This window comes from Poecilia formosa, unplaced genomic scaffold, assembly GCF_000485575.1.
Source record: "Poecilia formosa unplaced genomic scaffold, Poecilia_formosa-5.1.2 Scaffold38, whole genome shotgun sequence".
Lineage (NCBI taxonomy): Eukaryota > Metazoa > Chordata > Actinopteri > Cyprinodontiformes > Poeciliidae > Poecilia > Poecilia formosa.
The window spans coordinates 3,285,644-3,311,070 of NW_006799977.1; the positions used below are offsets into that span (position 1 = coordinate 3,285,644).

Sequence of the window (25,427 nt, forward strand, 5' to 3'; positions counted from 1 at the left end):
TTTCGGTTAAACCACATAAAATGTCGAGGCTTGTTTGCTTTCTGATTGCCCAACAGTTTCCTCTGAACGCCTACTTCTCTTAACATCATTTCTGTTGCCACTTGTAGAGTTTGGATTGCTTTCTGATCAGTCATACATTCTTCCCCAGGAACACTTTGATGTCAGAAACATGAAACTGAAATTCTGGTTTAGTCTAGTGTCCATACTCTTGGTGTGCTCGTCATTTTCCCTACAGCTACTTCCATGTATGTTTCCTCATCCGTCATGACTCTTTCTCATGTGGATGCCAGGATGTGTGCGTGGGCATTCAAAAGCTCCGCGGTTGGCACAAAGCCATAATTGCACTTCTGCTCTCCTGAAATCTTTAATTGCACTCTCTGCCTCAGCCCCTTTAGCTTGAGAACCTCCCATCTGTTGGGTATTTTTACCTCTGTAATGTCCAGCTATATCTGGAACGATCAGCAGTGCCATCTTCATCTGCCGCCAGGACCTTGCAGTCCCACTAGCATCTATCTGGATGAATCATAGAGAGGATGAAGTGTTGGACTCTAGAAAGACCCAATGAAAGCAGGGGCGCGTTTGTACTTTTACAAGTTATTTTTAAGTACTTAGGAAGAAAACAGGTGGGTTTTTTTTGCTGTGAATTTCATCTTCAAACTTGATTTTAATTCAGTATTCAAAAATACTGAATTAATCCACAGAGGAAAATTAAAATAAGTTTTTTGAAGGGGCGCCTTATGGAGTACAGCAAAAAAAAAATGAACATACACTTAGCACCACACTGTGACCTTTTCTGTTTGGCACCTCAATTACGTGCCAAACCTAAAATAATGCTTACAGAGTCTTGGCGTCACAAACGGGAATTTGATGATGCAAGACTTCTGACTAATGTTTTGCTCAGGGTTTTAAATAAGTTGCAACATTTGGATGCACCCAGACTGTTTACTGTTCCTTTATCACTTTGTCTACTAAGTTACTGGATATCTTGAGGAGTCATATTTTTGCCATCTCACTTGCAGATTAACAATTCAATGCAGTTTAGAGATACAGAGATGTGATGGTTTTGAAATCTACAAAAATGTTTTACTTTTTTTTTTTCATCATTTCATCAGTAAACACAATTGGCATTTATTTTACATCTAAAACGGGTCAGTGAAGGAAGGACATTAGTTGGCTGAAAAAAAAATTAAATGGAAAATTTATTTAGAATGGCATTAACTGGCCAGAAGGTGACATTTTTACTGTTGGGGGGGGAAATGAGTTCAGCTTCTGCTTCAGATTAAATGAGCAAGCATTGTGTGTGTTGCCGTTGTGCAGCTTGTTGCTCATAACTTACTCACCATCAATTTGTTAAAGGTAACTGACATTTGTTAATGTCACTGCTATTTATTAAATTAACAACTTAATAATTAGCATAAGAATAGAAGATTGTGCAGTGGTGATAATATTGGTAAATATTGAAGTAGATACTTCCTATCTTCTCTTTGTACTTTAGCATCTTGAGCATCTACTGCCATGAAACTCAATTCAGCAGAAAATTAGTATTAGACACAGTAACAATACAATTACTGCATTCCAGTCCTTTGTGATATTAACATTTTGCAAACTGATATTGCTATGGTGGTATGTTGTGCTTCCCAGAACAAATGCGTTGTTAGTTTATGATGTCTGCAGCACAAACACACAGTCCAGTCATCGTTAAGATCCTTGTTTTTACAAGCAGAGAAGATCCTCTAAGCTTCTTTAATGGTCTTCAGATGTGACATTTGAAGTCGAGTGAACATCTGAGACTCTTGTTGGGGATTTTTAAGGAAGTTGCATCACTGGTGTTTCGACCTCCATCTGTCCAGTCATTGTTTCTTCCCATTTATTGTTAGGGCTGTGGTGGCTTGTGCCCTTCTCATTGGGTAGGAGGCGCGTATATCCTGTAAAGGTCGCGAGTTCATCCTATGGAAAACGGACGCTCAGTACATATAATCCTGCTCTCGCATGCAATTTAGAGAAGTCAATTCACCTTCTAGTCAGTAGGACTGTAGTAGGAAACCAGAGTACCCAGAGAGAACCCACAACTGCACAGGGAGAACATGTGAGGGACCATCATGCAGATTCCCAATGTTCATCATGTTAATATTTTTGACTAAACACCAGTGGTTTGCACACTTCTGCTAATGTGCTAATAGCAGAGCAAATATTTTGTTTAACGCTTTAGCTAACTTTGAAAACATTTAGCGCCTTTGGCGTCTCCGAAAGTAATTTTTCCTTATAAAATAGAAAACACAAATTTACTGTTTTGTAAACTTTCATTTGAATAAATTTTGACATCTGTGAAGTTTTTGATGTCGACTTTTAAGATTTCTTCAAGCAGTTAGACATTTATATTCATGCTCTTATGTTGAAGTGTGTGAAGATCACTTTATTGTAAAATAAAGTTACAGGTTTTTCCTCACTGTAACTTTAACATGCAGGAACAAAATAAAACATGGACAGTAGAGAACAAGATATAAAAATACATACAATATCTAAGCGCATCATAGAACATGCAAATTATGTCAGAATTACATTGGTGCTCGAGAGTTTTAGTCTTTTGAGGGCAGATATAATTTGGATTTAGCTCTTTAGCATTAGCTTCTGCTAAATACTGTATCGGTGTAGTTCTTTAATGTAACAGGACTAATGTTTATAATTAGTGTTTTATAACTTACTTTTTAGTTTAGTCCACCACTGGAAAAAACAAAGACTCCTTGGACCACTGCTGACATAAAGCCGTTATAATATTTTAGGAGTTATATCCTCGACAACAATATGGCTACTCCATTAAATCTGAGAAGTTGGTACCAAGTTCAACAGACAAACCAGTTTGGATTGGGAGGCCTTAATGGTGCCTGACTCAGCTGCAGGCAAAGCAGGGTTTGGTGATAGGTTGAGGCTGAGCACTGAACTTGTCTAGTTGTCTTTTATTTATGCAACTTGAACAGAAAGGAAAAAATATTCATGACTGCACAAATGTCAGCTGCGCCAGTGCAGCCAGGGATAAAGAAAAGGGTTTGACTCGACAGAGTTTGTGGTTGCGTTCTGGAGCCCTTCGCAGTCAGGCAATTATTTATCCATTAATTTACAAGTTGTTTTAGTTCATGAGACCAACATCTGTTTTCCCCAGATTCAATCGATCAGTTGGCCTAGTGCTGCATTTTCTTTTTGGTCTACTTAGAAAAAAAAATTAGCAAATGCTAATCTTAACACATTGATTACGTAAAATCTAAATGACTTGTCTTCTTGGTAAAAATTTTATGGTATACTTTATTACTTTGACTGCCTGAATAAAGGTTGATAATTTACCACACAGCCAGGAAAGTGACTTTGTTTATTACTCTGATATGGCTGCCTGATTTTAATCTCTTTGTTCTTGTTTGTGATAGATTGTAAACTCCAGTTTATGGAGGAGTATTGGCATGTAGTTGAGACCTTTTGATCGTCTGTTTTTCTTGTGTAGTCGCTTTGCCCTTTGAGGCACACCTTCGTGCAGCTGGGATGAAGAGGAATGCCACTGTGAGCACATGATCAGACAGATGTGTTGCACGCCTGTCCTTTCAGCTGCTGTAAACGTAGTGGCAAAGACAAGAGAGAAGGGAGAAACAGAGTGCTGAAAGGTTGCCTTTGTTGGAAGGCCCTGTCGACACGACCGTCAGTCCAGCTGCGTGTTTTCTCTAACTGACAGACCTTTATGCGACCGAGGGTAGACTGGGCGTTTTAGGGGCGATCCAGGGACCTCAAAGGGAAAAAAAAAACAGTTTGAATGTTTAAATTAGCCATCCGATATTTCTCCATCTGTCTTCAGTTTATCTTAAAAATGCCATCAAGCCCTTCCAGCTTGGATTTTAGTCTCTTTTCCTCTCCTGTGTTTCACAGTGAGACAGGAGGGTGAGGTGGACTTCTCACAATCACTTCTGATATCATCAGTTTATGAGTGATAATTAGACGTGGAATCCTCTCCGCAGCGATTACTCCCTTTGGCCACGATGGGCGGCTGTAATATCTCTGGGAAGCTTGTGGGACAGCAATAAGTGAATGCTGTAGTGTTAACACTTATTGTACAGTGCAGGGTTTCTCTGTCAGAGGCTGATATTGGAGTGACTGTCTAGGAGGATGAACAGAGCCCCACTGTGCTTTGTGTGTCAGCCATGTCCGTACACTGCAGCGTTTTACAGGGACTGAGAGTAATGAATTTATAGTCTGACTGGTTACCAAATAAACGGATCGTAAAACTAATATTTGTTGATGTATAGATGTGAAAATTTACATTTTTAGTTTAAATTTTTTTTGTGACAGATGGATATGAAGGAGACTTGCGTTATGTGTTCAATATCGGTTAATTAAAGGTGACAAAAATACAACTTTTGTCACTAATTTTACTCATTCATTATGGATTTAGACAACAATATACAATTACCCAAAAATATACACAAAAACAATTGGACAGAAATTTCATAGAATAAAAAAGAAAGAAATAAAAAAGAAAGAAATTATGAAGTTCTTGTTGTTAATTTTAACATGATTAATGTGTTACTAGATAGGTTAGTTTCTCTATTAAAATCAAATGTAGAATATACCCCCAAATTTACAGAAACTGACACTTTGATTTGGTTGTCTTGAGCCAAAATTTTATCATTTGAACTACAGAAATCATGTCTGTTTATGTTTTATCCCCCAAATGCAAGATGTGTTTTGGCTGATATGTTTTTCTTCTGCAAATTCAATAATGGCATTACTAAATACTTCACCATGAAACGGCACAATTGCTTTAACTTACGGTGGCAGTGGTGGACTTATGCAAAAAATGAATGATTCATTTTTTTTTGTTTCATCATTTCTGTCGATGGAATGAGAAAACTTTGAGTCCATGTTGCTCATTCCATTGTTACGTTACCTTCAGCCACTAAAAGTGTTTCTCTACACTACTGACATTTCATAGAAAAAAGTTTTCTTTTTTAATTTATTTTTCAGGAACTTGAATATTAGCCATACTGAACAGTTTTTTTGTTGTTGTGACAGAAGATATCTGGTCCAGAGTTTAAATATTTTCTTGTCTGATTTTTGCCATTTTTTCCCCAAACATGAATGCTGCTGTCACTGCCTGCTTTACATCATTACTTTGCCTTTTCAGCATTCAACTCTAATAATATGTACATTAAGATGTAACTCGTCACCCAGATTCCCATTCATATTTTAATATCAGGAAATCTTTCATGAAAACCTCTTTCTCAGAAAAGTGCAAAGGTTATGTTTCTGTTGGTAATTGTTTGCAGTGTATATTGAACAGTAATGATGAATACCTCCTGTACCTGTTTTATGTAATGGCTGAGTCACTAATGCAGAGGCATTTAAGCGAGATGGTTTCTCTGAGTGGAGTCGCTCTCGGTGCCGGTCAGTCGTGATATTGGGATGGAAATCTGAGGTGTTGTGTCCAGCTCTCCTGTCTGCCTCCCACTGAAGCATGATAAGCAGCTCTGGTTGCAGTCTAGCTGAGCAGCTTACACAAGCTGGGCATGAGGCAGTTGTCGGAGAACTGTGAAGCCACAAAAGCCTTATCAGCATGTTTTTCTGGAATTAAAGTGACATTTTGACGATTTAAGGTCCTCCCTTACCCCTCTCAGGCCTTCGGGAGTGCATGCTGGGCAGACTGAATAAATCCTGAGATGTCAACAGCATGTAAAAAGCCTACCTTCAGTCAACTAGCTAATCCCCTAATTAATCAGTAGCCAGAAGCAACCCTGTTTGTACGCACAAACGCACATTGTTGTTTCTTTGAGAAGATTTGGTTCTAAAACCTTCACCAGGGGTTTTACTTGCAAAATTGTTGGAGCAGATAAATTGTGCAACATCAAGCATGATGATGCAGTTTTGGTCAGAAATGCTTTAGTGTAAATTGTAACCTTACAAAATAAATGGGTTGGAAAATGGAGTAGGGTGTGTGCCTGCGAAGCACTGTGTGCTGTAATTGCACCTTCAAGGGTAACATCCTGGATGGATCACGGTGAAGCACTAGTCACTTTTTCCATTTGAACCTTTCCTGTCGGAGTCACACTGACATTGTTCATTATTTGAATTTAATGTGAGAAACTATAGGTCACTCTATTTTTATTGGATCTGGGTGACGGAATGAATTTCCACTTATGGCTTCAATCTGTGTTTAAAACATTTTAATTGAAGAGGTCAACTGGAACCAAAATAACTGAGACAGAATTGGATGATTATAATTTGGCAGAGGAGAAAAAAAAAAGACTAGAACCACACCTCAGACTATTTTTAACAGTTTTGAGATACACATGTTTAGAAGGAGATTTAAAGATGTTAAGACTTTAAATGCTCTGTCACCAAACAGGATAAATGCATGTTTCCACTAGAGGAACAATTAGGGTTGTACTTCTTAGTTTATAGATGATTTTTGGATGGCTTTTGTTGAGGGGGAGTGATGAGCATTTCAAATGTTTTTACATTTTACTTATAATTACATTTATGGTTTTAATTCGAGAATGTGTTCTTGCATTATTATGCCATTCCCATTATATTATTTAAAAATGATCACAAAACAACAATATTATCATTTATCGCAATAACTTCTGGGACAATTTATCACCCAGTAAAATTTTTTCGTGACAGGACATTGGTTTGGTTTGCTTTCACACTGCTCCGTCAAACCAACCAAACCCTTTGAAAAACCTGTTCCCCTGCTCGCCTGTGATGGCGGTGCACGAAGAACCAAGTAGAAACGGCATAAAAACCTCAGAAGAAGACAAGAGTGCAACTTCCTTTGTCACAAAATGTAAACAAAATGGATTTTTGTGGTTTTAGGATTTGTATTTTGTCTTTGGTGAAACCCTACGAGTCATTTCTCTTGGTAGTGCATTTCTTTTGGTTATATTTACCCAGAATTCCCTGCATTACAGTTAACGTCCTGCCTTTAGAGAGGTCTCCGGTCAGCTTGGCATAGAGTTCAGTTCAAATGAATCAAGACCAAGGATTTTAGCTGGACCAGAGTTTGCATTTTTGGTTCACATTGGAGTTCGGCTATGTGTTCACACTTCCCCAAAATGAACCAGACTTTCCAGGCAAACGGACTAGAGTTTGATTAAAGCGGACTGATGTGAATGCATCCTAAGAAGGAAAGTATTACTGCTTTTGTTTATAGGTAACGCTCCTCTGGGACACTTCTACTTACTCAGTGTTGATGAATTTTAGGGATGTTCTCTGACTTTGAGGTGATTATAATTCAGTTTCACTTAGTGAACGCTGTAAAATGACAAGTATATGTCTAGAATACCATATTTTAATCCTGACTGCAAATATCTGTATGGAACAATGTGTGTAAGGGAAATTTTTTATTTTTTTATTTTTATTCACTCTGAAGCAACATAAAGTACAGCTGCTGTGTCTGAATCAAAGTCTTAATATTTTTATTTTCACACTTATAGTGATACACTTGTGCAGTGGTAGGAGTTACCACTCAGTGTTTGCTGATGTAATTGCCTCGTTTTGTTTGGTACGCCCAGTCTTTGAGGGTAAATAAAAATTCAAGGCAAAAAACTTTTAAGTGAAAAAAATATCTTTGAGCCTAAAAATCGAATCGCAACCTGACAGTGAAACTAATACCATAGCCAGCTTGACAAGCACTCAGACTGATTTCTGGTTCAATTTTAAATCCAATACAAATGCTCTTCCTACAGTACACTGTAATAAGAAAGTCAGCAACAAAAATTAGTATCTACTGTTGCTTGAGTGCTCTGTGTCATTACCAGCTTTTATTAGGACCTACTAAATTGGTATTTATCAAGTACAGACTCAAAGAGAACACAACAGCATTTGCTGTTTTCATGCCACGCCTTGCTCCTGTTACTGGACAAAGGAGACATGCCTGTTGGCTTCATGTGTGTGGATGCCCAGGAACGTTTTATGTACGTTTTGCTCTCGTCTTACAGTAGCCTTTCACTTCTGCATATTCCTATTGAAGTATTTACGCCTTAGTTTTTTCTTTCTTTCTCAATATATGTTGACAGATTTGTTGCACTGAAGTGTTTTTTTTATACTTCCTGTGTATAAACCAGCTTTCACTGTATGGGAACTTGAAGACAAAACAAGGAAATACAGATTTTCTTTTAAATTTAGTTTTAAAAAACTTCTTTTGAAATCCATAACACGCATTCAGAGTAGGTGACGATGGTAGCAGAAGGTGTTGCTGAAGTCTAACTTTCCTAAACCTAAATCTCCACTCATCTAGCTTTGTTATGCTTTTTTAATAATTGTACAAGATCACAAATACAGCTGTCTGTCTTTATATGGTATGTGTTTTCAAACAGCAATGGTAATTCCATTAAAATAATTTTTTGACTGAAGAAATTTGTGCAAATAAGAAGGTTTTCACTCATAAAGCTGTTGAATATTAAAAGAAACCGTTTTATTTTTGTCTGCGGTTCATCTCTCAGGCTTCACCCAGCACTAAGTTTCGTTCCAGCAGCAGTAAAAAAAAAAAAAACAACAACAAAAAGCTACTTTCTGTAATTTGTCTGTAAGATTATTCAGTCTGTAGCTTGAACCCATAATGCACACGGCATTCATATAGGCGTGTTTTTATGAGTGGAGATGACATTTAAGCAATTTTAGAAAGCTTAAAAAATGTTATTTCAAGTTAAAAGTGCATAATATTTTCCTTAAGGCTTTTTTATGATGGTTGAATGAAGTGCTGTCGGTACATCTGCGTTATTAATGCCAATTATTATTTTGGCAGAATAAATAGCATCTAATGAAGAAATTGATACACAAAAGAGACAAACTGGACCATTCTGAAGTTTTGTATGTCCAGATAAAAGTTACATTACTTAAAAAATACTGCTACATTAAACACTTGTTCCTCTTTGGTGGCTCCGATCAGAACCAATCAAGGGAAAATAACAACAGGATTGAAATCGTTGGTCGATTGATCGGTACATCTCTATTAATATCACAAATATTATCATAGTGAGTAGGGATGTAACAAAACCTGCAGCTCCTAAAACGAGAAACGATGGCTTCCCAAAAAATTTACAAGACTTTTGATCTTGACTGCCAAATCAAAAACTCCTTAATTGGTGTATAAAATACACAAATCTAGTACTTGCAATACGTTTATTTCGCCAGATGTGCTGTAACGACAGCAGCTGGATGTCACGTCGCTGTAATTAGGAATGTTGTGGTGTAACCCTTTCATCCCTGGAGTGTAATTTTAATGTAGGATTGGCTTTATAAATATGTGCCATTGAGTCTGGCGGTGATGATAAAACCCTCCATTAAAATTTGGGTCTATGCAACAACTACAAAAGTCTCGATTGAACCGTTATAGTTCAGTTCTGTGCAATCCCTGCAGTCCAAGATAATCACATTGGAGTTTGTTAGGCAGCTAATGGCTCCATCTCAGTATGTTAAATCTGAAACTGGAGATGTGCTGCACAGCAGCCAGCTGTTGCTCTCTGAAAACGCTTTCTCATTTATACCACAGACACCTCTAATCCTACAGACGGCGTCAATAAAGATTCCTGCCGCCATTTTCAATTGTCTGGGATCATTCAGCAAAACTCTGCACGCTGAAATAAGAGCTAATTAGCCCAAGAATAAATTAATCACACTGCAGGTTGTGAAATGGTTCAGTGCGAGCGAGCAAAGGTCAGCAGCTATTCTGGGTTGTATGCATAATGCTGGGTCTGTTGTTCTGGACGCGGCATACATATACGCAGTGTGTCACAAGTCGCATCGGGTTCATAGATGATAAACAACGCAGATATTTATTTATATATTGCATTAGATCATCCCAGCTGTCCATCTTGCTCATATTGTCAAACAGCATTCACTTTCTTTCCTCACCATCCCCTTGTGTGTTACGATTTTTCATTTAAAAATATTGTATTAATCATTTTAAATCAATAAAAAAATACAGATTGAAAATGCTTTATGTAGGACAGAGCATTAGGGCCAGACTAAGACTTTTAGTTTTTGAAATTACCAGAATATAGTTGTAATTTTATGTGCTCTCCTACATGAAAAAGCTTGTTACTGCCATGTTAAGTTACACTTTTGCATATAAGAAAATGCTAAATCTTTAAGCATGTTTGCATCATATTATCAGTAGCAGGACTTTGAAACATTTGTGCAACTTTATTTTGAAGAAAGTACGACGCGGATTGAGCTGCTCACATCTAGGCCTGTCGCGATAAACGATAAATCAATTAATCGTACGATAAATTAAACCTATCGACCTCATTTTAATTAATGGCTTTATCGTCTCTTCTTGTCTTTTTCTCTTTCTGTTGATGGCACTGAATGGAAAAAGGCTCAACTCCAGTGCTCTTGATCAATGTAATATCCTGCGCACACTACACGAGTTGTTGGCGCACTGTCGGCCCATTTTCAAAACCTGACAGAAATCCTAGGTATAATGGTTCGATCGGGTTCGTCATGCCGTGTGGTGTCCAGCCACATGGGCACAAAATAATGGCTGCAAGTCCAGTTAACTAATTTTAAAATCAGGCATTAATCAATGCTTTACTAGAATCTACCTGTGATGTATGTGGCTAGATTCAGCATAAAGTCCTGACTGAATGAAAATCATTATAACCTATTTATGTCACGTTAACGAAGAACAGCTGAAAAGTTACCGGGTTTATCAACTACGGTAGCAATTTGGCTCCAACTCCTCCCCTTTTCCTTTCTATATACTTTGCACGAAATGTTGGATAAATATTAATGTTGTTTCCACATATCATCTCCAATGTCCGCTGGACTTCGTGTTGCGCCGTGTCAGCTGTTTGGGATTCCCCTCCATAATTTCCCCTCAGAAAGCACAGAGGAGAATCCGTGCTTTCTGATTGGCTACCTGTCACGTTCAGCGTTAAGCTCCTGGTTGGTCAAAACCCCTGATTTAGATCGGAGCGGCCACAACGATCTACTGTAACCCACCACACACTGCAGGATGATCGGTTACGAAATCACCAGCGACAATCTTAGATCGACCAACGATCTAAGATTGTCATAAGGGGAGGGGCAAAAAATCGTGTAGTGTGAACTACTGCATTAGGTAGTCGGATGGCCCATCTTCTCTATTTAAATCTAGTGATTACTGAATGGCAATATAGTATACAGATTTCATATCTGCACTCTTTTGGTTGAATGCAGTATTTATTTCCACTTTGGCTTTATGTTTAGTTTTTATTCAAGTACGTTTTTTGTTAATGAAGGCTGAGAATCCGTTTTATTTTTGTTTTTGGTTGTTTTGTTTATTTAGTTAATCAGTTCCAGTGTTATGTGTTCTTTTGAAAATAAAGTTTATCTACCTATGGCAGGAAATCACATGCATTATTAGTCATTTCCATTAAATCAGTGTCAAAAGATCTTGAAACAATATTATCGTTTATCGCAATAATTTTTTAGACACATAATTGCTCGGCAAAATTTGTTATCGTGACAGGCCTACTCACATCAAATGTTGATAACTCAGCTTTTTTCCTCCTCAAAACAACGTTTTCCATAATTTTGAGGAAGTTTATCCTTGCATGTGTTGTTCTTATCTCTATTCAAGACTGTTCAGGTATGCATAAAGGAAGGCTATAAATGATTTGTACCAGAGACTCAGAAAACATAGTGATGAAAAAACCTGCCTCACCAGGCTCTCGCAGTTCGACCCTGGTCATTTACACAGCTACAGCTTAGCCCATCTGCTGGGAATAAAGATGACTCCTAAGTACATGAAGCTGCCATAAGCCTGTGTTTCCCATTGTAAGCTGTTTTATAGGGTCCTGCAGCTTGCTGCCATCTGTTTTTTTTTTTTTTTACCTCTTTTTTATTTATATATTTAGTATTTTCTGTCCCTGTGCTCTCTGCCGTGGCCTGACTTGTGTGAGACACACTCGTCTGTGTTCATGTGGGAGGCGGATGACGCTGCAGCCGTTCCCCACACCACCTCCCAAACCAGTCACGTGTTTCACTCCCACAGGCCTCCACTCCTCTCTATTGCCTCTTGTCTTCCACTCAGTTTCATCTTTGTTGCGTGCATAGTTGCATTTATTCTCGCCGTGATGTCTCCTGCGCTGACCAAATGACCAGATAATAGAGAAATAATCCAATGTCTTTTTATTTTTTGTATTTTTCTGTAGTGTAAAAATAGTTTTTGTGGAATCAACCTTGATTATAAGGACAAATATGTGGAAGTCATTTTAGTTTTCTCTTTTTTTAAAAGACAAACATTTCAATTGAGCTTTTCTTCTGACACCATTTTCTGGTCTTGTTTAGCCAATTTTGACTGGTTTTGATTTATTCCAAGTAAAAAAAAAAGATGATTTCTGAGTACAGCAGAAAGTGAAAGAGATTCATTATTGTTCATATTTTTCCATTCAGACATTTTGATTAATTTAAGCTGAAAAAGTGATAAATTAACTGACAAAAATATTGAAGGTTTTTAATTCTCCTTCATCTGATGAATAAAGAACCAAAAAAACCCTCTCTTTTCAGTATTTTGTTAACCAGTTCCTGTTTTTAAAATTGATCAAGTCTCCAATCTTTAGCCAGCTGGTTATTGATAGTTTAGCACTTTTATTACACATCTGTCTCTGATCTGTTAATGTATACAGCTGATCATTTATTAGACTCTCCTTATTCTCTCCTTGCTGTGCCTCCATTTCATGCCATTTTTTATTTTACTTGTCTTCTTTTGATTTTATGAGAAACCTTTTCTGTATTAGGGTGCTTTCCTTGATGATTAACAGTCCAAACTCCATCTTTCCTGCCCTTTGTGTTATTTCCCCCCTCACTGTCTTCCTGCAACGTGATTAAAAGAGGTTTAATCATCAGTTGACCTCGGCTGATATGAGATTCTCGGGTGTGATGAACTGGAGTAAAAATAGAACAAAATTCTTCTGAATGCCTTTATTTATAACAACAATTATACCCTACTGCTAATACTCCCTTGAAAATATAACATTGTAGAATATGATACCTTTTTTCTTCTCTTTGTCTGAACTTTATAGAGCAACACAAAGCATCAACAGGCTGATATTAGCAGATGACTGGCTGCTTGTGTTTTCCACACCACCATTTTCTGTTTTTCACAACCAGAAATATCTTGAAAACAGCTGAATTTGTGTCAAAGAAAAGCGCTTTTTTCACCTAGCTGGCTGGCAGTGTGCAGCTAGAGAAGCAGAAGATTTTTCCCCCCCCAACTTAACCAACTGGTCTTGATGTTTTTTGGAGTCAAACATATGTTACATGCTGGTGTAATAATTTCATGGTATGTTGAATGAATTCAGCGACGCATGACTACTGAACGCTGCTCTAACCGAACTGTCGTTTGCCTGTTGAATCAATCAAGTTGAATATTAAAGATTAAGGCAGATTAAGGGCAAGGAATTAAGTTGATTGTGTTGGTTCTAACCTCGCTACGTTTGTCTGAAATGCCCTTGTCATCACCAAAGTGGGGTTAATCAGATTACATTTTAGGTTGTGAGGCTGCAGCTGGCAATATAATGAACAGTAGGACCTGGTGGCTTGAATATCAGCCATGTCATCACAAAAGCTGCTGTGTAGCAGCTTAAAACACTTTGCATCCAACCTCATCCCCCACAGTCAACTCAAGCAAAAGTGTTCAGTCGTTTACATATTTGTAAATATGTAATAATAAAATTAATAAAATGAAATTGACATTTTTAAGTTGATCGATTTATCTGCTGTGTATTTATCATTTCTTTGTCTTTTTTCTTTCAGGAACCCATAAAGTCCAGGGCGCCACAGCTCCATTTGGAGTACAGATTTTACAAACAGTTGGGAAATTCAGGTAAGAGAAATTCAGCCTCACAATAACAGATCAATTTCTAATCATATCCTTTTAGTACTGACTCCTTTGTAGACTACAGAGCATGGAAAACACACATAACTCCAATTATCTGTTTTATGTTTGTCTTATGAACAGAGTGAACATTTCTACTAACAGCAAAGAATAATTAATTAATATGTTTAAGGTAGTTCCTCCAGTGTCCAGTTTGCACAAAGCATTAAATTTGTCACAATAGATATTGTTTTTGTTCAATTTATACATTTATGCATTTTTATAAATATAGAATTTTTTATTTTTATGAATAAAAATTTTAAAATACATTTTTTAAATATATTTTTATTTATAACCATAAGAATAGTTCATTTTATTTATGGTTTTGGTTGTGTGTTTTTTATTTTAGTTTTTTTTAATTGTTTTTCCTTGCTGTGTTTTTTATTTGGATATTTAAAATATATTCCAGTTCCAATGTTACTTATCCCATTATCAATACATTACTTGAAAATGATCTCAAAACAGTAATATTATTATTTATCATAATTTCTGGGTCAATTATCGTCCACAAATATGTACCTTTAAAGATGTTTCATATTTTTTAGCTTTCTCTCTCAATAAACCAACTTGCTGACGGGCGTAATTTAAATTATATCACACAGCTGTTTGATCATACACATATCTAATCTGTATTGTTCCTTTATATCAGTTTGTTTTTTTATTAGAATTATATTGGAGTTTAGCTTATAAATGTTGCAATTAAAGCTGCATGGGTTTAAAAACTCGTTCTGAGAGCTAGTAAGAGCACGGTTTTATTAGTGTGCAAAGGTTTATCCTCTAAGTGATTCTCCCACATCAAGTGTGTGTCCTGTGGTCAAATTTAGTGCCACGTGCGAAAGCCTTGGCTCCTTGCACCAAAGCAAAAGCCCTCCAGTGTTGATAAGGAGTTGGGGCATTAGGGTAGTCCTTGACTATTTATAGCTGGGCCTCTACAAGCATTCAAGCCATTATGGTGTCTACTTGGATAGCTTCCCCAGTCTCAGTATCCTCTGCCTCAGTGATTAACTGTGTCCTGCCTGCAAACACTCACTGCTGTCAAGCTGCAGACGCTTGTTTTTGTACGGCTTCATCGTTCATTCTGACATGTCGGCGAATCTTAATCTGTGTTTACCAGCGAATACACAACACAGTCACTCTGCTCGTCACGTTCAGTGTTGTTACCATGGATATGGGTTTCTGTTTTCCTCTGGTTTGCTAATCATAAACCTACAGAGCTGAAACAGTTAATCGGATAAATCTTGAAGAATCAATTAGTGAAATAATCGTCAAGTGATTTTGTAACCGAATCGGCTCTAATACATCACACTTTCTGGAAGAACACACTCGAAGGAGTCAAATCAAAAAAATATATACATTTTGCATTTAATACACAAAAAATACCTTGTTCATCTGTAAATACGTTGTGCCCAGAACTCCTCAAGTGAAATAGTTTTTGCTTTGCAAAAAAATGCAATTAAGCACTTTTGCTATTCAATTATTAATTGATTAATCAAAACAAAAAATTAACAGATCAGATCAATTCTGTGTTGATGATTAGCCAAACAGGAAGGGCTGATCTTTTCACATGTTGATATCACAAGTAACAGTGAATTATTACTTTTTTGTATATTTAATCTATTTCTAATATTGCATAAAAAATATTTAAGTGGTTTAATGAAAAATATGCAGAATGTGCCGTTTTATTTAATTTGATTTATCGTCAGAATAATTGATAGATTAATCAGTTACTTAAATAGTAGTTAATAGCAGCCCTACAAACCCAGGATTTCAATTTGTTTGAAATTTTATGTAGAATAAAACAAAATATGTAAAAAAAGAAAAAAGAAAGAAAGCTGGAAACACACTATTTTTCTTATCTGATCTACAAATAAGATCCATTTTTATTCATATTTCTGGATGATTTTATCAATCAGCCTGATTAATTTTTAATAGGACCTTGGGCCTGTTTTAAAAATGATTTTAGCTTTACCTCGTTCCATGTCCCTTTGAGGTCACGGGGTCAGCGATGCAAATTAAACCTGCTAAAAGGTGTTGCTCCTCTCTGGCCTGCATCAGCGCTGCGTTCACACAGCAGGGCTTGGCGCTCAGTTCCAATATTTATATTTATTTTGTGTGGTAGGAGGAAGTACAGCTTGACTGTGTAGCATGGCAGAAATCTAGGCGATAAATCTACTTATGTTGTCAACTTGGCTAAATGGGGACATGCGACCCTGCTCGTCCTGCCCAGGCCGAGAGCCTCAGATATGTCGTAGTGTGGACTACTCAGCTCTTAATGCCAGCAGCGGCTTATCTGCACACTCTTAATTCTGCCTTGCTCTAACACAACCCAGCTGTTGAGTCTCCCTTGGCATGTTTGTGACTAAACTAACACTGAAGACTGAAACTTTCTTTTAGAATTGGCTGTTTTTATTTGTAACTTGTATTTGGTAATGGAAACTGCATCTGTGCTGTGTAGTGGTTGATTCGACTCTTACAGTTACATATTTGTGGTGATATATGTTTGATTGATGTCAAATATGGGAAGGTTTTATTATTCAGTGGAGGGTTTCAGCTTCTAATGGACCCATTAAGACTGGGAGGATAATGTGGTAGTTAACTGAAACAGGATCTGCTCTGAATGAAAGTTCCAGGACTCATTCATGGTATTCGGACACGACCGTTATCTCGTAATTTAGGCCATATCTCTATTGTAGAAGGTTTTGCTTTATTTAAATTTTTATGTGTGTGTCTTTTTGTCTTTTTTTGCCTGAGATTTAGCTGCTGCTGTTCCCTCTTTACTGCCTCTGGTCATTCATAAATCACAAATTAAGGCAATCATGTTCCATGTTTTTCATCTTGACCACCAAGATGAAAATCTGTTGAATCCACAGCTGTAGAAACCTCAGTGATTGATTCAGTCTCAGAGCTCTTATGTGAGCCCTGTTGAAGCAAATTAATGCATGTCCTATTGTCATACTAGAGTCAAGGCGTGTTCAACCTGAAGTCATCTGGTTTTGTCATGGCTGCATCAAACTCTGCACACAGCCTGACCTTCATATTGTATTCATATTGGAGTAAGAGTGGTTGGTCATCTTCAACCCCCTTAATCCTATCAGAAATCTTAGCTAAAAGCTATTGTATTTATATATTTATTTACTGGGTTGTTTGGCTCTACTGGTCTTTTATTGGACAGTAATTTGACAGGAAATGGCTGGAGAGAGAAGAAGATGTGCGGTGATCAGATGCTGCTTAATCCCATCGCAATAAGCAATAAATCAGTTACTTGCATGATCAATTACAAAGAGCTCAATCATTTTCATTTGTGATTTTTTTTTTCTAGTCTCTTTCTACCAAAGACTGGATGATTAAAAGCTTCAGTCTGGCTCATTGGTCTCATCTAGCCTCGTTTCATCAGTTGTTTCTGTTGTTTTTGTCTATTTATTTTGGTTATTTCAGTTCCAGTGTTAAATCTACTTTAGAAATCAATGTTTCCTGACCTTTGAGAGGGTGTACTTGCATCATTATTACCTGAAAATTATCTCGAAACAACAATATTATTTGTTTATTGCAAATACCTTCTGTGACAATTTATCATGCAGCAAAATTCATCGTGACGGGCCTAATGTTGGACAAACTTTGCTTGGCATCTTTAAACTCCATTTTTGGTTAAGTGCTTGTTTATATTTAACAGTTGTGGTAAATATTTAGCAAAATTACACAAGGGATAGAGGTTAAAAAGGACTTTAAAAGGAAGTCCTTTTTAAGAGGTTATGTAATGAGTGAATGTACAGGTGACACATCAGTAATTCCCTGTATGTTTTTATGCATGCCGTTTAGTTTCAGGATTCAGCTCAATTAGATGAAGCAGAACAGTTTTCATATTGGAGTGAGTAGGAAAATGAACAGCAGCAGTATCTAAATACGAGTGTGAATGAAGAAAATTAAAGAATATTGTCTCGTAATGCAATAAGTGAGTTTATATAGACAAAGGGCATGAAGGAATATGAACGAAACCTACAAATTAATAGTTTCAACTAAATCTATTTGTTTCTGTATCAGCAAAATCTTTGCTGTAGTTCTGTGGTTTGGAGTTTAGATTGATGTGAATGTGTTTTATTTAAAGTAAAGTTGTTTTGGCCATTTTTAATTTGTGGAAACACTCTGAAACTCTGGAAGAATACCTGCAAAATAAAAAAAAAGCAGAATTAATTAATAGATAATCTATATTTAAATTCATATAAATCGCAAGAAAACAAGGCATAGATTGAAAAATGCAGGTGGAAGCATGTGCTTTTATACATATAGCACTGTCAAAATCAAAACGGCAACATCTTTCCTGCATATTTTTCTAAAACAAAATCTCCAATAAGATTTGGAGTCTGTAGACAAACGGATGAAAGAAAAATAATTAGATTTAATTGTAATAATTGTATCTTTTTTGACTAGTTTTCAGCCTCACATCTTTTTTTTTCTTTTTTTAGTTGTAGTTGTCTGTAACATTTCCTGCTCCATTCTCAGTACTTGCCAGGGTAAATGCTGATCAAATTTCAACCTTTTGAGAACATCTTCACAGCATTAGACCTAATGGACATCACCTCTCCTCTTCAGCCTTCTCTTTATTCCGTCCATAAATCTTCTGTATGCTCTCCCTCTCTTCTTCCATCCTCCTCTCCCCTTCTTTCCTCATTGGTTCCCGTCATTGTAGAGCAACATTGTCTCCTGCCACCATGATGCAGTCTTGCCTCTGACCGTCGCCTGAGAAGGCCCGCTTGCAGAAACAATGGGCTGGATTGTCTCAAATTGTCAAGACAGCAGGGGTCAGAGTGTCACTGGCGCTGAGAACATTTCCCACAATGCTGAACAAATGTAGTGTACATGATGGTCTGGAACTGAATTATAGGGATTTATACAAACACAGATGTGTGTAATTTTACTGTTGATGGTGTTTTTTGTTTTTATTTCTTTGTAGCTGCTATTGGCAACATAAAGATGGATTTGTGAATAACAAACTTGCGTTGCGCAGCGTTTAGCAGCAGTAAATTCCTGACTGCGAGCCCCAGCATCAGAAGAAGATTACAGTGCACGCCATGCTCTTCTGCGGTGATGACTGTGTTTTGAATGCCCTCTAGATTTGGGCCAGGCTTTGATGAGTCAGCCTCCCTGTGATCTCTTGTCACAGTCTCATCTGTCGTGGACATCATAATCAGGAAAATCCTAGAGGCTAGAGTGCAGACAGGTGTGCGTCCATGCAAGGATAGATAAGGGTGTGTTTGTGTCATTTTTCATCCATGCATGCAAAGTGGTGTTGTTGTTGAGGAATTCAGAGGTCAATCCAACGATAAAAAGCTGCAGAGAAACACCGCTCAACGCCCGTCTATGTCATTTATCATTCATTTGGAAAATTGTGCATATCTGGATGTAATTTCTTTTGTTGTAGCAGCGCCTATTAAGGTTGACCTGATCAATATTTTCTTTAGTTCTAACTCACCGATTCTGATTTTGACAAAAATATGTTTGTACTCTGAGTGAAAGAGTCAAACTTAACTGATGGATTGGTTAAGCTCTGGTATTCATGTGTTTAACCTCTGCTAATTGCCGCTTATTGTTAAAGGGCAGGGGTTATTATGATTATTATGTATTTTCCAGACATTTTATAGCACAGTCAAGTAACTGTTATGTTCAGTTGTTCTGAAAATGCTGTATCAAAAACGTCTTAAAAGAAATATAACTTCACATAACGGTCACATCTGACTCCTTAAAATTAGCCTCTGTGTCTTTAAGAAGCTCTTTTCGACACACCGCCTTCAGAACAGCATCTCAACCGTTTTTAGTGTTGTAGTTTGTATGATTAGCTCAGCAGTTCCAACAGGTGTTTGCTAATTGTTGCTGCCGCTAGTCTAGAGGAGCAGAGTAGGGGAGAGGTGCTCCTATGAGGCTGTGGACTGAAGCTCCATGGCAGAGCTTTGGGTAAATAAACAGTGAGAGCAAGCGTTTAGGCACCCCTAAGTGGTTGCCATGGAGATTGAAGGATTTATCAAACTTGCATGAATGAGTCAAAGCAACATTCCAGGTATGTTTTTGATGAAGGAATAACTTTATAATATGGCAAAGATCAAAAAGCTAAATTTTGCTAACTCTATTTAGGAAGTTTATTTATGAAGCACTTTTCACAGAAACAGAAGTCACAAAGTGCTGTGCAGCATCTGCTTGGCAGGAAGAAGGGCAGAAGGACATGCAGTAAAGGAGGCAGGAATCGAACCTGGGGCCGCGACGTCGAGGTCTGAAGACCTTGTTTATGGTCCACTTTCTTTACCACTGATCCACCTGGTGCCCCAATCACATTTAAATAATACAAAATGTAAAAAGCACAATAAAATCATGTCATAAAAGCCTAGAAGAACAAAGCGCTTTTTGTTTGGTTTCTAAAAAATGCTGCAGAGTCAGCAAAATGAAGCTGCCTGGGAAAACTGTCACACGGTTTTAGAAATGAAACGTGCAGCTCCCAAAGACAATAAAACAAAATTGGAGGCATCTCTTTTGAAATAAATGCTCCATCGTTATTTACTTGTTTTTAATTGGCACTGTACATTCCAAGTCTTTGACAACAGAGAAATGTTTATTGGTGTTAAAATGTTCATTGGCCTGGCGAGTGGAACCCGGCGGTGTGACTTTTACAAAGTTTTTTCCACCATCTGATAGTGGATTGTGTAAAATGTCTGTATTTCTTGCTTTCCTTGCCCACTGTGTTTTTCTTGGGTGCTTGTGAAATAAGACTGTTATTCTTCACAGATCTCTCTGCACGTTGTGTTGTTGTTGAAACCAGTAGATGGTGGGAAGTAGTTGCAGATCATGCATAACAGACTACTTTTTTCTCTTTTCTTTCCACACCACATATGTTTCCATGTATATCTTACATTCTGTCTCCTCTTGTTCTCTCATAAGAGCGCACCATAGAGTTTTGCCACACCTGAGTTTTCAATTAAGCTGTACTGCCGTTTGGTCCGTCCACATTCCTCAGGGGTTTTGCACACAACCAGGTGTGGCTTCTGTTGCAGGTGACGCCGTGCTTCTTGTGTTTCCTGTTGCTTTTGAAGTCACATTTCCCATTATCCTGCTTCTTAGGAAAAGCTCCATCTGCTTTGGACAAACCAGTTGAGGAGTGAGCCTTTGTGTGCGTTTTGTAGTTTCAGCGAGTCCAGCCTCTCTTGTCAACACTCCAGAGCTATAAATCACCTTCCTCATACTTAGCTTTGTGTTGCAGCATTGTGTACGACATGGTAATGTTTTGAGAATGGGAAGTTTTTATGCTCTAAATGGAAGTGACAGTGAGTTGACATTTGCTGCAGTTTCGGTTTGTCTGGTTCAGCATAGAAAGTTGAAAAATGTTACTAAGCAAAGGTCAACTCACTTTAGTAATTTATTAATTACTTACACGAGTTTTGCTGTAAAATTGGCGAGTTTTGTGTTCATAGCTGATACTATAATTTTATTTTTCTGTAAACTAACCTCCACACCTCAAACACACACACTGATTTGTTATCTTTTACAAGTAATAAAAAAATTAATTTTTTATGTCCAGTCTGCTTCATGTCTTGAAAATGATCTGACAAAAACCTGTTTGTGTCTCCACAGAGGGAATTCCTCAGGTGTACTACTTTGGCCCATGCGGGAAATACAACGCCATGGTTCTGGAGCTGCTCGGGCCCAGTTTAGAGGATTTGTTTGACCTGTGCGACCGCACCTTCTCCCTCAAGACCGTCCTCATGATAGCCATACAGCTGGTAAGACCTGAGTGAGAACAGTCCTGTAGACTGGGTTTGATCGGGGACTGAAATCGCAACGTTACATTTTCATCTGGTGCGGTTCACTTTCACACTGCAGTATGCAGTGTGAAAGTGCATACTGCAGTGTTTGACATACTGTTTACAGTATGTCAAACAAATCAAACCAATTGAAAAACCTGTTCCCCCACTTGCCACTCACTGAAGAAATGACATCAAAATCTCTGAAGAAAACATTGAGCCAACTTTCTTCTTAACAAAATGTAAAGAAATGGAATGGCGTCATGTTTTAGGGGTTGTAGGATTTCTCTTTTGTGTTTGGAAAAAGACCAGAGTTCGCTTTTTTTGGTCCGATTTTATTCGGAGTCCGATTACGCGTTCATACCTCCCCAAACAAAACTGACCTTCTTCTAGACAAACGAAATAGTTTGACTAAAGTGGACTGTTATTAGTTGATGTTGTGATTTCAGATTAATCATCTTTTAACACGGCTTCTCTTGTGTAATAAATAAAAATCATTTGTGATTAAAACATAACAATGAAAAACATAATCGATTACAGCTTCTCATAAATTCATTCAACATGGCAATATATTTAAAATGTTTTAGTTATTTAGTTATTGGGAGAATGGTTTGGGGTTCAGTTTTAATGTAAGCACATGGTCCAGTGTCTCAGACCATCAGGATTACACAATAAAATAAAAATACAGAAATATCATGGTCTACACAAACATCAAGCAGGTTGCTGGCTTGAAATCTGATAACTTCCACAAGAATGGTAAAGCAGAAAAGGTTATTGTAAAAGAAGATGGAAGTTCAGAGGGTTGTATCCCAGCATATTAATGGAAAGTTGAGTGGAAGGAAAAAGTGTGGCAGAAAGCAATGCTGAAGCAGCAGGGATAAGCATTTAGCAGGGATTATTGAACCAACGGGGCATGACTTACAACTCACTATTGTCCTGTGCAATATGCGTAATATATCGCAGGGAATTTTCTCAAAATGAATAAAGCTTTCTACCACATCACCGTCACATGAATTCCTCAGTCCTGTGTTACTCTGTTACGTTTCATCGCGGTTACAGGTTTACAGCTGCACAATGTTGTACAGTTATTGCAATATCACTGTACGCAATAAGCATATTGTGAAAATCCTACTGGACTGCAATAAATGTGATATAATCATTTAAGTGCCATAAACTCAGGTTTTTGATGTCTGTAACGTATTTGTCTTGCATGCAGCATAAAAAAGTTTTACAAATCTGTCTCTTCAGTGCCAAAGCAGCAGAAACGACTTTCTCAGTAAATCATTGATTTTGCGATGCAGTTTTTAATAATTAGCGTTTATTTTTTGCAAGTCATATCGTCATCATAGCATACGGCAACATTATTGCATGTTTTACTAATATCATGCAGCCCTAATCAGGTGAACTTTTGGTCAACAATCTGTGACTGTTTCAGATAACTGCGAACAATAAAGATCTAAAAGGAGCTTAGACGTGTACTAACATAGGCACGCACGCACGCATACACCCAGATGACCTAATAATGCAGATGAGCTGAAGGCTGCTATTAAAGCAACCTGGTCTTACTTAACACTTTAGCAGAGCCACAGGCTGATCATCTTCATGCTACGTTGCATTGATGCAGCAAGTCATGCAAATGGAGCCATGACCTCGTATTCAGTGCAGATACTTCACCCTGCATGAATATATTTATCAGTATTTGGGAGTATTTTAGTAAACACGTATTTTAATGATTTTACGCAACATTTAGATTTTCTAAGAAACTAAACTGTGAGTTTTCATGTGCATATTTATCAAAATTAATTAGCAATAAAAGTTTAAATTATAGTTGAATAATGAACCTATAATCTTTACTTTTTAAAACTGAGGACTTAAATTTTCAATCCTATTAAATTTTTTTAAAGAAACACCTACCTGAAAGTAAAAAAAAGTTACATCTAGTTAACAAGTTCAAATTGTTAGAAATGCATTTCTAAAAGTCACATTGTTGTTTCTTTTTTTTATTGTTTTGTTCAGGAGATTTTGAAATATTCATGTGCAACAACACACCTTTTATCTTCTTGAATGTACACAAATAGCTGTGGACTTGTTGTTCCAGTGCGTACACACCACTCATTCATCATTTACCAGTCTGCAGTTACCTTAATGGATGTTAAAGTGCAAAAGACAATATGATGAAATATTTAGTATATTTATTCAGCTGTAACCTGCCAGGACAAACGCCAAATGCTGAGGACAATATAGATTAAAAGTATAAGTGGATTTCACTTATAAAATTGGACTTCGAGTCCAATCCAGTAGAGCGGATTTTGATGATTCGCAGTTTGTTTGAGGTGAAACCTAAAATGCTGTTAAAGTTTGTCCTTACAACACTCAGGAATTACCCTTTTTTTAGTCAAATTTTTGGTTTGCTCAGTAAAATGTATAGTGCTCATTAAAATGTTGTGAAAACAATATTAGGATATTAATTTGCTTAACATTTAAAAATCTGGTTTTATATTTTTGCTTTGTCGTATTCCACCTGCTTTTGTTGCTGTGACAACACGACAAACAAAAACCAAACTAGTTAAAACTCCTTAACTAGAAACTGGCTGAAACCCAGAGGCTAATTTTCCCCGCCGATTTCCTTGGCTAGATAACACGGATGGAGTACGTGCACACCAAGAGTCTGATCTACAGAGATGTGAAGCCCGAGAATTTCCTCGTCGGGAGGCCCGGGAGCAAGAGGCAGCACACCATCCACATCATCGACTTTGGTCTGGCCAAAGAGTATATAGACCCCGAGACCAAAAAACACATCCCCTACCGGGAGCACAAGAGTCTGACAGGGACGGCACGCTACATGAGCATCAACACACACCTGGGAAAAGGTGAGCCTCCTTAAATAAACTCCAGCTTAATGAAAAATAAATAAATAAAATACTTAATGTGGTTTGTTTTGTTTTTGTTTTAGAGCAAAGCAGAAGAGATGATTTAGAAGCTCTGGGCCACATGTTTATGTACTTCCTCCGAGGCAGCCTTCCTTGGCAGGGCCTGAAGGTAAACAACCATAAAGTTTCACCTAAATTATGCAGTCTATGACTGAATCTAACAATTATTATTATTTTTTTTTCAAGTTTATTTGATAGGGACAGACACACATTGACATAGACAAACTGAATAAAACAGCAGTCCCATGTTTGCATCATGGTGCAATAGCAACAGCTAATTCGCAGACTTGTCCCTAGATGGGGACAAGTTATCTGTCCCCATCTAGTTATCTATTTGTCTGATCAATCAGTAAATTAGGCAAAACATTTTACACATTCTGAAGATTTTTTTTATTCAACTAGTTATTACAGAAATTATATATGCATTAAAAATCCAAATAAACAAATAATTCAGTTCCTTTTGTTGAATAAGTAAACATTTTATTGACTAAAATGCAGTAATTCCTTCTGTGTATGCTTCATCATGATCGTCTTCAGAAGGTAAAATGTTTACAATAAACATCGATTGGAAATCCTGATTTAGTTTGAGTTCTCACCACTACTAGTTTTAATTCAAAATCAGAACATTTTCTACATTCTACATTTTTTAATTATGTGCTGCTTTATAGTTAAGAAAAAAAAATCAAAGTATTATTGAATATTGCACTTTTATGTTAATTTTAAGATGCATTGAGGAAAATTATTTTAATCTACTGTCTTTATCCACTTACTATATTGTTAAAAGATAAAATCTTGAATTAAAAAACAAAAGTAATTTCT

General features: G+C 37.1%; 1 protein-coding gene across 7 annotated transcripts in view; it reads left to right on the top strand.

The window, feature by feature from the left end:
- csnk1g2b (casein kinase 1, gamma 2b) overlaps positions 1-25,427 on the top strand; it is a 46,125-nt gene that overhangs the window by 8,001 nt on the left and 12,697 nt on the right. For all 7 annotated transcript variants that reach the window (XM_016670849.1, XM_016670853.1, XM_016670855.1 and 4 more), the window contains exons 4-7: positions 13,777-13,846; positions 21,509-21,657; positions 24,314-24,548; positions 24,632-24,717. In XM_016670849.1, coding sequence (XP_016526335.1) covers positions 13,777-13,846; positions 21,509-21,657; positions 24,314-24,548; positions 24,632-24,717 — 540 coding nt within the window. The remainder of the gene's footprint in view (positions 1-13,776; positions 13,847-21,508; positions 21,658-24,313; positions 24,549-24,631; positions 24,718-25,427) is intronic.